Source organism: Podarcis liolepis (assembly GCF_965112155.1).
Source record: "Podarcis liolepis genome assembly, chromosome: 14".
NCBI classification, from domain to species: Eukaryota; Metazoa; Chordata; class Lepidosauria; order Squamata; family Lacertidae; genus Podarcis; species Podarcis liolepis.
In genome coordinates this window covers 48,968,052-48,982,648 of record NC_139569.1, presented here as the reverse complement: position 1 = coordinate 48,982,648, position 14,597 = coordinate 48,968,052, and the positions used below count along the sequence as shown (strand labels likewise).

Genomic DNA, 14,597 nt, shown 5'->3' with positions numbered 1-14,597 from the left:
AGGATTCCCCAGCGGGTTGTGAGGTCAGAGCCTGGCCAAGGACTGGAGCCAATGGGCTCTGGGCTCCAGGAACGCTCTCTCTGCCAGGCCCATGGCACCACTGGGCAACTTCAGGCAGCTGCCAAGCATCTGGCCCAGCCCTGCATTTACCCCCAAGCAGAAGGCTCAGGCAGCTGGATCGAGGCTCTCCTTAAGAGTTTCCCCAAACCCTCCCAGCTTTGCATCCCTCTGGATAATCGAGAAAATAAGGCAGGCCAGGACTGTGGTCCAGTTTCTGGCACCTCCTTAAAACTCACCTGTTTGCCCAGATGTTGTTGGCTGGCTAGTGGTCCATCATTTAGTCATGGTGTATTAGATCTTTAAAAAAAATATTTTTTTGGGGGGGCTTCATTGTATTATGGAGCCACCTTCTCTCTGGGTGCTCACCCACATTCGCCACCTCCAGGCATCTTTTTAAAACATGTTTGTGCACCTAGAGGCCTTTCTTGGTGTTTTATTGTATTATTACACGAAAACTCCGTATTTTCTCCGAGGAACTCAAAGTGGTGTACAAGATGCAATGCCTCTCTCCAAATTATCCTCACAATCACCCTGTGAGGTAGGCTAGGCTGAGAGCCCGAAACCTGGTCCAAGGTCAGCCAGGGAGCTTGATAGCCAAGAGGGGACTTGAACCCTGGACACCTGGGTCCTAGTCCGGTCTGGACACCGCAGTGTATTAACAACTTGGATGGTTTTAAATGAGGGTCAATGAAGGAGAAGGCAAACAGTGACTACTAGCCATGGTTGCAATACTTTGCCTTCACAATCGCAATCAGTAACGCTTTGGAACAGGGCCAAATTATTCAGGGGTGTTACCAAGGGCAGAACCAATCCACAGTGTGGGGAAATATTTCAAGCGAAAGGGCTTCATATTAGGGAACCCTTTTTTTTTGGCCGGGGAGGGGGGACTTTTCTAACACTTGGTGGATGGGCTTCCTTCCCTTGCCCAACAGCACCTTTCTGGAAGCAATGCTGGCTTAGAAGATGGAGAGTGGAAGGACCTGGCCCCCGGCCTACCTCACAGGGTCGTTGTGAGGAAAACGTAACGAAACAATACCAGCCATCCAAAACCTGCACCAAAGCATGGACGTGCCCAAGGATTAAGGCTTTCTGGGAAATGATGTAAAATGAATTGAAAAAGGTATTTAAATATATCTTCCTGAAGAAACCAGAGGCCTTTCTCCTGGGCATGGTCGGCCAATTGGTGTTAAAGGACAGAACTTTCTTTATGTATGCCACAACAGCAGCAAGAATACTTATTGCAAAGTATTGGAAGACACAAGATTTACCCACTCTGGAAGAATGGCAGATGAAAGTGATGGACTATATGACATTAGCTGAGATGACTGGCAGAATCCGCGATCAGGGAGAAGAGTCGGTGGAAGAAGATTGGAAGAAATTCAAAGACTATTTACAGAAATATTGTAAAATTAATGAATGTTAGAATGATGTTGGATAGAAATTAAATGGTTTCCAGCTGCAATGCTTTAAGAGACATGAAAAAAAGGTTTATAAATGGGTAAAAGCTTAATGGCAAGGATTTGCTGAACTAACAAATTGAAGTACTGTAGAATACAAAAAAGGGAGGTATGAGGAGGTCCGGGGAAATAAGTGTAAGAAAAATATGCAACGGAAAATTAAGGTGTTTTTAACTGTTTTTATTTTGTATTTTTTCTTGTATTTTTTCATTTTTACTGTAATAATATCTTAAAAATTTTAATAAATATCTTATTTAAAAAAAAACCCTGCACCAAAGCAGCTCATCTGAGAGAGGGAGGGCAGGGCTGTAATGCGCGGACTGGGCAGTAGGCTCCCGCCTAGCGCTGGAGGAGCGCGGAGCCGTCTCCCTCAGCGGAGCCGCCCGCCCGCGCTGGCTCCACGCCGGGCTCCCCCTCAGGAAAGGGCGCGCAGGCTGGGCGGGCCGGCGCCGGTTCGGCCTTGTATGGGAAACGAGGCGCGGCCGGCGGGCCCGCGGGAGGAGCCCGGAGGGGAGGCGCCGCCCAGCTCCACTCGCGCCGGCTCCAAAGTTCCCTCAGGACTCGGCAGTGGCGGCGGCGGCTGGCTGTGTGATGGCGCGGGCGCCCCGCCGGCCTCCCCACCGCCGCGCTCGGCCCGGAGCGCCTTGAGCCCAGCCTGCCAGTGAGCGAGACAGGAGCCGGAGCCGGAGCGCAGCCGGCCAGCCAGCGAGCCATGGTGAGTGAGGCGTCCCGAGAGCGCCGGCGCCGGCCTCCGTGGGCCTCGGCCGCGGGGTACCAGGGGCGCTCGGCTCGTAGCGCCGGAGCCGGGCGGAGGACCCAAGCCTCCCCTGCCGCCTTCGCCGCCCGGTTTGGGGGCCAAATCGGAAAGTCGCGGGCGGTGAAGTTCGCTTGGTTCTGCAAGAGCGGGGAAGCTCAGTTTGTAGCCGGGGCGGAGGGAAAGTCAGAGAAATATAGGCATCACACGCCCACCGAATATATTCTTGTGTCTTTTGCACTTCCCAATTAACCCCCCCCCCAAAAAAAAACCCGGGCAGTTAGTTATTCAGGAAAAAGCCTCCTCGGATTTGCGCACATTTGTTTTGTTTCTTCCTCTTGGTTGAAGTGGATTCTGGCCCGTGGAAGCTTTTGTGCCGCGGTGTAGTTTTGTGCCTGTAACGTCATGGGCGTATATAGCGCTGTTCTGAGCTCCGCGAGCCGGAGGGAAGGCTGGACAGGCCCTTCTCGCGAGGAGCTGACCGTGTAAAATCAGCAGGGGGCGAAGGAGCTGCTGGCTACCCCTTGGCGGTGGTGCACATGGGCCAAGCTAAGCAGGGTTCTGTATGGTTTCAAACTGGACGGAGGATCGCATGTTGAGATGGCAGGGGGTTGGACTAGATGATGCTTGGGGTCCCTTCCAACTCTACAGTTCTATGTTTGTCTCTTGAGAATCAGCGTCCGCCTTAGGAAGCAGGCCCTTGGTCTTGTGCTCTGGCTTTCCAGCACTCACATCAGTTCCTGGCAGCATGGCCTGGGGCTGGAGTTAGCGCTGCTGTGCTGGCTGGGCTGATGCAAGTTGTAATCCAACAACACCTTTTCTTCCTTGTGACTTGATCCATCATATACCCTCCAAAATTTCTCCAGTGAAAATAGGGACATCCCATTCCATAATGATAATTTTACTATTTATATTCCACACATCTTATTGGGTTGCCCCAGCACTCTGGGCAGCTTCCAACATATATTAAAAACATAATAAAACAGTAAACATTTTTTTAAAAAAAACCTGTGTACAGGATTGCCTTCAGATGGCTCACAGGTTGGATAACTCCACTCCAATATTTCTCCAATGAAAATAGGGACATCCTGAGAAAAAGCGAGACATTCCGGGATCAAATCAGAAACAGGGACGGCTTCTCTAATTCAGGGACGTCCCTAGAAAATAGGGACACTTGGAGGGTTTGCCATTAGATTTATTTTGTTGACTGTGGTCAGCCCCCCCTGCAGCCTGGTGCCCTGGTTTGTGAAGACTGGGCTAGGAATTGCTGGAGCTACTTTTGTGTTTTTTTGAAGGAGGAGGGGTGGCAGTGTGTGGGAGGGTGCTGGGGAACATCTGCTCTGAATTTCCATGGGGGGTGGTTAGCCTGGCATGAGAAGGAAGCAGAGAGAAGCTTTACCACCCAAATTACTCATGCTAGAACTTATTCAGCAGATGTGTGGGCCTCTGCTGCCATCCTCCTTCAATGCCTTGCTGGATCCTTGCCAGAAAGGAGATCCTTGTTCACATGCTGTGCTTTCTCGGTTTGCTTCTGCTTCGTTACTGCCTACCATGAGGATTTTGGCCATATGTAAGTGTCTCAGAATGGGAGAGATGCTTAAGATTCAGTCTTACTATGGAAAGCTCTCCTGCACAAGTTCCATTGTGCTGCAACTCTGATTCATTTCAATGGGGCTTGCGCAGGAGAATTTCCTGCAGGATTGCGTCTAGTGTTTCTGAGGGGCGGTGATGGAGAAGTCCCCCTTGGATTTCTCACCTCTTGGCATCAAAATGTTTGGGGCAGGCCCATGAGCTCCGGAACATGCTCTCCTGGCTCTTGGCTTCCTCTTTGGTGTTCTCTTGCATTACTTCTCTCTATCCTCTGCTCAATACTTCTGGAAGGATGTCCCCAAATTTTCTTTGGTTTTTGCAGTCTGACTCTGTTCTGGGTGTTCTGCTGATTTGCAAGGCTTTTTAAACTGTTGGGTCTTCCCAGCGACTTCTGGGTTTCTGATGACCACCCACTAGTGGAATGAATACCTCTGCCTGCCTTTTCACTGTCCTTTAGAAATTGATGATGGTGCCTTTTTCAGAGCTGTCCATTCTATTTCCTCTCCTTTCTCTGAGCCAGTGCCAGTTTCTTAAGCATGTAGAAGTCTCTACCTCTTCTCTCCAAAGGTACTGAACTTGGAGGCCAGGGGTAAGCCACATGTTGGTGATGATGGCCCAGCTTTTGGTGAGGCAACTGTCACTATTTTTGTCCTTTAAAGAGGCTCTGGTTTGCTTGCAACTTCTCCTCTTTATAGCACAAGGTGGGTGGAAAGGAGGAAGGAAGTACAATTCACTAGTTGGATGGGTTACCTGGAGAGCTCTTTGTTTACCACATGAAACCAAAAGTCAGAGAGCCTGGAGGTGGAGCTGGCAGGATTCCTGCATATGTAAGAAGGTGCTTGGTGTCCTCAAGGCTCAAATGAATGCCTTTCTTGAATGCTGGGCGTTGGCATAGTTACAAGGTTAGCTGGACTGTCTTGGCTTGAGGTGGAGGGTGCATGACGTGAAGGCATAGAAGCTGTTCTGTCCATATGCTCATTCAGGAATTTGGTCCCCCCTCCCACCCTTTGCTGGCATGTGAGGAAAAGTAAACACCTACCTCACAAGACCCGTTGAGTCTTCTAGGAGATCAAGAAGCCACTAAAGCCTGTCTGCCTTTCCAAAGCTGAAGCAAACACTTGTGACCGACCCAACGGAGCAAGGAAGTCAAGCGGTTGCTTGACTTGGATTTTAAGGGGTGAAGCAGCATGTTACCCAAGAGGTGCAGCCGACAATACTTTGCGGTGGATTCTGGGGTTCGGCTCCTGTTTTGCACAGTGCAGCTGGTCTGAAAAAGGCACCTGACAATGTCTTTGAGGCTTCAAACAATGTCTCTTAGGCAGGGGTCAGCAACCTTTTTCAGCCGTGGGCCGGTCCATCGTCACTCAGACCATGTGGTGGGCCGGACTATGTTTTGGAAAAAAATATGAACAAATTCCTAGGCCACACAAATGCCCCAGAGATGCATTTAAAATAAAAGGACACATTCTACTCATGTAAAAACACGCTGATTCCTGGACCATCCTCTGGCCAGATTGAGAAGGCGATTGGGCCACATCCAGCCCCTGAGCCTTAGGTTGCCTGCCCCTGTTCTTAGGCATCACATTTCTTACCAAAGCCCATCCCTCAAGTACAGTGTGTAGCCTGCTGCCAAGCTAAGCCCACTGTGCCAGCAGATCACTAGAGGCTTGATGACCATCTTGTCATTGCTGGCTTCTATGAAACAGTCAGGCCTGCCACCTGGGCCTCATTTGTTGGGCAGCAGTGGTGAGGTGGCAGTGTTAAGTCGTGGGTTGACATAGCAGCCGGCACAGCGATTTCTTCAAGTAGCTCTTTATTATGGTAAGCTGGAATAGAACTGACTGCGAACAGCTCAGCCGGCCTGTATTTATAGGCAGCCGGCTGTCAACATTGTAACCACAACAGCCCAGAGTTCCTGCCTAAAATAACAGACGCGGACCTGAGTGAAAACTATCTACAGACCTGAGTGAAAACTATATACAGTATCCCCCTGTTGGCCCAGGGTGAAACTACACTACATAACACCCCTCCCCACCGAGATAAGGCGTTAGTTACAATCGTAATGGTTTCCTTATATACAGCACTACGCGTAATGGTTCAATTAAGCACAAAAGCATATCGGTTACATTTCCCATACTTAGACCAGCAGTGATACCTGTCCAACAACATAGTCCTTTAAATAAGTTGGGCGCTTGGAAACTCTGCCAGACCGCCGGGGACTGGTAGCCAAGTCCGGAGGGCCACACAGTTCTCGCTGAGGCTGTGGTGCGACCCTAGGTGGCGTTGGAACCAACTCCCCTGGATCCGCTGCTGTGGGTGGAGCCTCCGCAAGTGGAGTGGTCTGAGTCTGTTCTGAAACAGCTTGGTTCGGCTCCACGCTGGCAGCTTGCGAGGGAGGTGTAGGTGGGGCCTCGCCATCTGTACGTGTCTCTTCTGGAGCCGCAAGCGCAGTTGGGGGCACCTCGGTAGTGTCCAAGTCCCCAACCCTGCGCCTAAGCTGGTCTATGTGCCGTCGCCACAAGCGTCCGTCTTCGAGTGCCACCTGGTACGAGCGAGGTCCAGTGACTCCCACTACTGTGGCTGGCACCCAAGGGATGTCCCCCACGTAGTTCCGGGCAAAGACCTGGTTTCCTGGGACAAATGACCATGGTGCGTTGGCACAGCCTGGGGGTTCAGCCACGGCAAAGTCTGGGTGTAGCCGGTCGAGCGGTGACCTGAGGCGGCGGCCCATAAGCAGTTCAGCCGGACTCCTCCCTGTGGCCGCATGAGGGGTGATGTGTTGCACGAACAAGTATTCGGCGACCCGCTCATGCCAGTCTCCCCGGTCCAGGCGCGCCAGTGCCTCTTTTGTCGAGCGCACCATTCTTTCCGCTTGCCCGTTGCTGGATGGATGAAAGGGTGCCGTTAGGGCATGGCGGATGCCCAGTCCCAAAAGATACCGCTCAAACGTGCCTGACGTGAACTGCGGTCCGTTGTCAGAGACAAGGACATCAGGACACCCATGCGTTGCAAACAGGCCTCGCAGCACCCGGATGACAGCTTCGGTAGTGGTGGAGGGCATCAGGGCGACCTCCAGCCATTTGGAATAGGCGTCCACCACTACCATAAAGGTCCGGCCGTGAAAGGGGCCAGCCAGATCGATGTGCACCCTCGACCAGGGTGTCTTTGGCGTCTCCCAGGTGTGTCCCTTAGCTGCCGGTGGTGCAGGCCTCGACTCCTGGCACGCTTGACAGATGGTTGTAAGGACAGCCAGAACAATATATTTGCCATTCTTTCATTGTACTTGGGCTTCCCCCCAACTCTTTAAAAACTGGGGATTAGACAGATCAATGGCAGTGGAGATCTCTCCACTTCACAGGCTAAATAGAGGCAGATGCTGGGGGCAAATAACGGGGGGGGGGGGAGAGAAGACTCCTGAGTTGGTGCCCTGCTCATGGGATTCCCAGAGGCACCTGGTAGGAAACCAGGATGCTGGGAAAAGATGGAACTTTCTGTGCTGCTCCAGCAGATTCCTCTAATTGACTATGGCTGCCTGTTTTATCTGTTGAAGAGACTGGAAGCTTTTCTCTTGTTTTCTTTGGCCAGCCATCACTGGTGACTTTTTCCTAACCTTGAGGCTTAACTTAGGAGTGCTTTTGGAGTCTGCTCTGATACCATAATGATGCCCCGCACTAGTGTTTCCCAAAGTGTGGTAGGCATACCTCCAGGGGTATGTGAAAGGATTTCAAAGGATATAGGGCAGACTTTTATTTTTAAAAATACCACATGTATAGTATTTGCTCTAGTCTGGATAAAATATTATTATTAAAAATGCCCCCTAAATGTCTTTGCCTGGGAAGGGGTAAGACTAAACTCTCAAAATTCTCTGTGAAGGGGTAAGACTAAACTCTCAAAAGGGGTATGCAATTATTATAAGTTTTGGGAACACTGCCCTGCATGAACCTTCTCTCCTCACAAGGTGACCCATTGGGAATGCTTTGCACCCATGCCCCACATGTGCTGCTTCATGAGCCTTCAAGGATGGTTTAAACCCCACACAGAGGCTGGTCGCTCGCTTTGAGAGTAAACAGCTTCCAGGTGGTTAGATTGTTAGACAAGCTTAACTTATAGGTGTCTGCAGGACGGCTGGTTTGAAAATAGTACTGCAGGCTGATAACCGCTGTCTTTTTTAAACACTTGAAGACAGAGAGAACATGATATTCTGAAAAAGAAGAGAGAAAATACAACACATCTATTGTGAAAACTTGTAGACCTTTTTCTGATCCCTCCTTATGAGTTGATCCATCAGATTTCTTTTGCTTATCGAAGACAGCCATCTTCAATCTAATGTCCTGCAGGTGTTTTTGACCATTATTCCCATCACCTCCAGCCCAGGTTGTATGATGGTTGGTTGATGGGAAAACAGCTGTACTAGCTAGTCCAAAACATCTGGAGGGCCAAAGATTGGCACAGTTGACTTGTGGAGGCTTGTATTGGATTACTGTTTTAAAGCATACAGTCCTGTAATGGTGGTGTCTAATAGCTGAGTCTGTAATTAACCCTTATCCACCATGGCATGTGGTTGCTTCCACACCTCCAGCTGTCACATGCCCCCACCTCTGACTTGGTGGTGCCATGGGCAGGTGATGCAAGAGGCCAGTGGGCCTGTGAACCATAGCCTCTGAACATAAGAAAAAAAGATGAATCTGCTGGATCAGGCCAATGGTCCATCTAGTCCAGCATTCTGTTCTCACTGTGGGAAGCCTGCAAGCTGCACGTGAGCGAAACCACACTCTGCCCGCTTGCGATTCCCAGCAACTAGTCATAGTGGCTAGTAGCCATTGGTAGCCTTGTCCTCTACAAATTCATTCAACTCACGAACAATTCTGGAAGTAAATACTGGGTTTGCCGCGATTCGCGCATGCACAGAAGCGGCTTCTGCTGTTAGCACATGCACAGAAGCGGCTTCTGCCATCTGCACATGCGCAGAAGCAGCTGCTGCCATCTGCACATGCGCAGAATGACGCTGCCTCCGAATGCCCACACGCAGAACCGCGTTTCTACTAGCGACCCGGATCAACGCTCAAACGGATTTCTGGAACGGATTCTCTACGTGAGAATAATCCGCCTGTCTGGATGGAGGGCTCCTTAACCTGAGCCATGAAGCACAAGATGCTACCAGACTGTTCTGGGTGAGATGCTTGTGCTCCATCCTCCACTTGGATCAGAGTCCATGGCTGCTTCTCAGTCCACCTCAAGTCTCAGTAGAAGCTGGATGTCGCTGGACACACTGGTTATTGGTGTTTGTGGGATTTTACCAGCCCCACTAAACAAGCTCCTCTGAAGTCAGTAAGAGGCAAAGCCGTGTTCAGGACACACAGGTGTGATTGCTTTTGGTTGTTTTGGCCCTGGGGCTGTTGGCAGGCAGGCAGGGGAGTCAGGTGGACGCCTTGAACACATCTTATTTCAACCATAGGACTGATAGAGAAAAATGTTGTGCTGCAGGTTAAACTGGTAATCCAGGTTGACCCAAGACATTTTGACACTTGAGGTCAAAAATCTGAATCTCTCACTCTTACTTTTTCCTTTGCCTTGCTCCTAAATTAAGATTAGATACAATCTACTGCAAAATTTGTTATTGTGATTGCGTCACTTTCAACCATGGGTAGGCAAACTAAGGCCCGGGGGCTGGATCCGGCCCAATTGCCTTCTAAATGTGGCCCGCGGATGGTCCGGGATTCAGCGTGTTTTTACATGAGTAGAATGTGCCCTTTTATTTAAAATGCATCTCTGGGTTATTTGTGGGGCAAAGGAATTCATTCACCACCACCCCAATATAGTCCGGCCCCCCACAAGGTCTGAGGGACAGTGGACCAGCCCCCTGCTGAAAACGTTTGCTGACCCCTGAACCATCCCTTCATAGATAGCTCAACGATGGAGCCTGCTTTGCATGGAAAATGTTTCCAGGTTCAGTAGCCTCTGGCATCTCCAGTTAGGGCTGCGTAAGACTCTTGTCTGAAATAGTAGAGAGCCTGACAAATATCTGTACTTCTGAAGACATTTTTTATTATTCTGTACCTAGATATTATTAATAAAAATAGGCCAAAAACATAGAATCAGAAGAACCTTTATTTTCATCAGCCACTAGTCATAGCAATAAAATAAAATACAGTGTACTGAAAATAGAGGTAAAAACCTAACTTTACAAAATACATTCTGGAGGTTTACATCAATAATCAAATAATAGATCTTTTTTCTAATTTCCCCAGCTAATTTTTTTGCAGTTTTTGCTGTCACCTGATTACTTTGATTTGCTAGAAGGACACAGTAGCAATGGTTGGGCGACCTGGTATGGATAGTAGTACAGGGGTAATAACCTCACTCCTCAAATCTTTATGAAGAGTGGAAGCCAGAAGCACGTGAGCTACTTATTCAATACTGTCATCTCCACATGGACATAACTGTTTTTCCAGCAGATTTTTTTTGAAATTGACTTTCAAGTACAGCTGAAGACAGTATATTTAATCTTGTGTAAGTCAAAGCACACCTGTACTTTGGAATTGTTAAATTTTGCAAATAGGGTGCTACTGTATCAAAATGACAAGGTGGAAAATAATCATACCATGGACAAAATTTCCTTATCGTGGCAAAATTATTCTGTCACTAAATTATTTGCTTTACTGAAGCCCAGTGTTAATAACTGTTCTGGTGATAAACCAGAAAAGTAAAGCTTTAGGTTGAGAATTTTAGTCCAAGTGCTCTCATGGCAATCTTGTGATACTAAGGGTAGTAGACTCATGAGCTTTAAATTTAGCTGAAGCCAATAATTAAATGTCCTGCACCAAATCTGTAATTCAACGGGGGGAGATTAGCCTCCAAGCGCAATGAAGCATTTGAAACACAGAATGGAACAGAAAAAAAATGCCTTAGGAACTTAGACCGAACAGCTTCTGTAGATCCAAGGTGAGCACCTGCCCAAATCTGAGCCCTATATAAGAAAGCATAGTGGATAGCCACTGCTGACATAAATGGGCGAATGGTTTGACTTGTAGGCTGCTTACTCTGATTCTGTATTGGTGATAGGTGCCTTGAGGAATTATACTCCAGGGGGCCAGATGTATTCATCTCCCAGTCTGCCACTGCGAAAAACACCCCAAAACTGAGACAATTACCTCTATTGGTAATCTTTTCCCACAGTCTGTCAAGTCTTCCGAAGTAGTTTTGTATGGCTGAAGAAATCTTGAGCTGATGGATCTAGTCTGTGCAGCATATGAGATTGTTGGCACTGGTCCCTTTTTGCACTTCTGAAAAGTGCACTGGCCCACTCTTGTCCTAAACCAACCTAAAACTGGAAACCAACGGTTCTCTTTTGGGCTGCTGTGTCTTCTCTAAGTGTTTGTGCTGTCATTGCATCCTGCACAGTGGTGCCCCAACACAGCAGTCTGAGCACCGCAGCACCACTTTTAATTTGCTGATGCAACAGATCTGTCCGTGTTTTTTATCCACTGCAATAGATCTTCCATTGCAGAATAAAATGTGAAGTGCTTGCTTTGCTTTTCCAACACATTGCCCTTTTATGGTGAAACCATCTGGCAAGCTACCAGTTACCTGTGAAGTGGGTTGTTAATAATAATAATAGATATAATAATACTCTCCCCATCCGGCTGGGACTCCCCAGTCACTCTGAGCGGCGTACAACATATATAAAAACATAGTAAAACATCAAACATTTAAAACTTCTTGATACAGATGCCTACAGGTGTCTTCTAAAAGTTATGGCTTGGTTCCCAAACAAATTGGCTTCCAAACGTCACAAACCCGGAAGTAAGTGTTCCAGTTTGCGAATTTTTTTTGGAAGCTGAGCATCCATTTCAGCTGTAGGCATTGTTTCCGGGGCTAGCAGCCAATCAGAAGCCGTGCCTTGGTTTGTGAACATTTTGGAATTTGAACAGACTTCCAGAACAGATTGAGTTCGGGAACCAAGGTACCACTGTAGTTCTTTATCTTCTTGACATCTGAAGGGAGGGTGTTCCACAGGGCGTCACTATGAAGAAGGATGCAAGGAGGTTCCCTGACAGAGCTGTTAAGGGCAGGAAGTGGAAAAGGAATCCACACTCTGGGCAGATCAAGACAATGTCTGCAGCCTTCCACTGCCAAGGGTTTAGCTCCACATTATGTTTAATGCATACTGTGCAGCTCTGGCTCTTGTTTTTCATTAATTAATTGCAGGCATATCTCCCTCCAAATTACTGTCAGGATCACAGCACAGAGGGAGGGAGGAGAGATTTATCCCCTTCCCTCCCTAGTCACCACCCCATCCTAAAAAACAACAACAACAAAACACACCTGACCAACTGTGCAGCTACAAGGCTTAGAGAGAGAAGAATCCTGTTGGAAACAATGGGAATATTTCTATTTTTTTTAATTTTTTTATTGGTTTTACAAAATATTTTAAACAATACAAACAAATAAAAAGACATACAAACATGTATAATTTCATACCCTTTTTTTCATATCCCTCATATCCCTTTTTCATATCCCTCAGCCTGGTATTTGCTGGGAGGTGGGACGGGACCTCTGGGCTGCCCCTTTGAGCCTCCTCCTTGCGCCCCATAGATCTGGGTGTATTCAGTGCCCCTCACCCTGGATGGTGGCTGCCCCTGCTCTGCCTCCCTGCCGGGGGCAGCCTTTGCCTCCCCAGTTGCCTGATCCCCGCCCCTGCTGCTCTCCAGGTACCCCTGGGCTGTGGAGTGCGCCTGCCCTCGCCAGAGCCCTGCAGCTTCTTGCGTATGTCACAGAGTGCCTTCAAACGCCTGTTCTGTTTGCCACCCACTGCCCCGGACGGCCTCCTCCCCGGGTCCCGCTTGCCCTCTGTGCCGGCGGGGACCCCGAAGGCCTCGGACCTGTTGCGGGTTTTTCATTTCCCTTTTTTCCTGAAGGGTTCCCTTGTAAATATGTACATTTTCTAAAGACGGCATCAGCCACCAGCGGTTGGGCCAGCGGCTGGCATCTCCCAAACGTTTTTTTCACACATTGACTTGTACAATTTATCTTTTAAAAGGTACTTGGATAATAATGGAATAAAAGCCCATGTTCAGATGGCAAAAAAAGGAGGTTTGGGGGAGTCTGAGAGGAGGTTTGGGGGAGTCCGAGAAGTGAGGGCAATGGGAATATTTCTAAACCTGTGGAGGGGAGGTATAAACTTCCCATTTCTCTGTGCACTGTGATCCCAATTCCTGCCCCCTGTGCATGCAATTAATTGAAGAAAAACAGGAAACAGTTACCAAAAGGTGTAGTTAGGCCCAGAGGTGTTATATATTACCTTTACAGCAGTGACTTGCAAATAGTGTTTTCAGCAGCCCTGGGCTACCTTGGGAGCTAATTGGTGGATTTTGAACTAGACCAGTGATGGCCAAACTTGGCCCTCCAGCTGTTTTGGGACTACAACTCCCATCATCCCTAGCTAACAGGATCAGTGGTCAGGGATGATGGGAAATGTAGTCCCCAAACAGCTGGAGGGCCAAGTTTGGCTATCACTGAACTAGACAATCAGAATGGTAACAGTGGGCATGTTTTTGCTGTACTTGAACTCATGTTTTCAGATGTTCCTGAGTTCAGTCCCCACCATCCCCAGTAAAAATAAGAAAAATTGATTGTAGACCTAGGAAAAGTCTAGAGTACTGCTACGAGTCAGATGAACAGGACTGAGCTAGATGGATACTGGTGTCCTACCCTGGTGCAAGGCAGTTTCTTATGGCAGCTGTATTGGATGTCTTAAGAGCTCCTCACGTCAATTGGACTGATGCCTCTTGCAGCTTTGACTCTGATGGTGGTGTCTGGCTGGCCATTTGTGAACTAGGTATATGGAATGTTCCAGGCTCCATGTCCAAGATGTAGCTGTTCCGCAGCAGATGGATTGATCAGTGAAAGGTTCCCCAGAGGCAGAAATTGTGAAAATATCTCCTTTGCAATACTGATCCTACAGAACTGTTGCATTAAAAAAAAGCAAACCTTGACATGTTTGTGTAAAATATATCTGTTTCATAAAGTTCTGTGCACATAAATGTGTCGCCTGTTCTCTTCTTTCTAAAACTCTTGCCATATTGATCCTATCTCCTGCACCCTTCCCTGCATGCTGTGTAGGAGACCTGGGGTCTCACTTTTGTAGTACACAAGATAAAACAGGTCCCAGGAGCTACCGCTGCTGTCTCTTCTGACCCAGCTCTGGATTTGAAGCTTACAGGAAGAATCTCTGGATTGGCAGCTGGAAAGCTCTATGGAGTTTGGAACTGGGTCCCTTGAAATCATTGGGACCTATTTCTGAGAATCCATCAGCAGAGCTTTGGATTCCATGCCCCCTATAGAGATGCAGGACAGTTAGGTTGGATCTTGCAGTCTTTGTGGAGTTAACTTGGCTGGGGCTGTTTGGGTGGGTGGATTGCTCAGCACTGAGACTCCCTTTGCAAATGAAGCATGAATTACTGCTCAACAGTACATTGGAAGCTTGATGTAAATAAGCTTGCATAAGGGTCTTTTCTTTCTCTCCCCCCGCCCCCCTGATCATGGTGGGTGCCAAGCCACAGCCACAAATGCCTTTGCTGTGCTACAGTTATGAAACTGATGCCCTTAAATGCAAGTCTATGAACTTTGCCCCTTTAATGCCTTGATGTCTGGATCAGGTGGGGTGTTGTATAAACATATTCAACTTTAGCTCATTTCCTTTTAGGTCAGAGGCCAAACTAGATGATGTAATTAGC

The 14,597-nt window shown here is 48.3% G+C and overlaps 1 protein-coding gene across 1 annotated transcript in view; it reads left to right on the top strand.

Moving 5' to 3' along the window:
* The first annotated feature begins 1,906 nt into the window (after positions 1 to 1,906).
* MYO1E (myosin IE) overlaps positions 1,907 to 14,597 on the top strand; it is a 110,296-nt gene continuing 97,605 nt past the window's right edge. Inside the window, exon 1 of the mRNA XM_083475644.1 lies at positions 1,907 to 2,232. Coding sequence (XP_083331770.1) covers positions 2,230 to 2,232 — 3 coding nt within the window. The 5' untranslated portion in view covers positions 1,907 to 2,229. The remainder of the gene's footprint in view (positions 2,233 to 14,597) is intronic.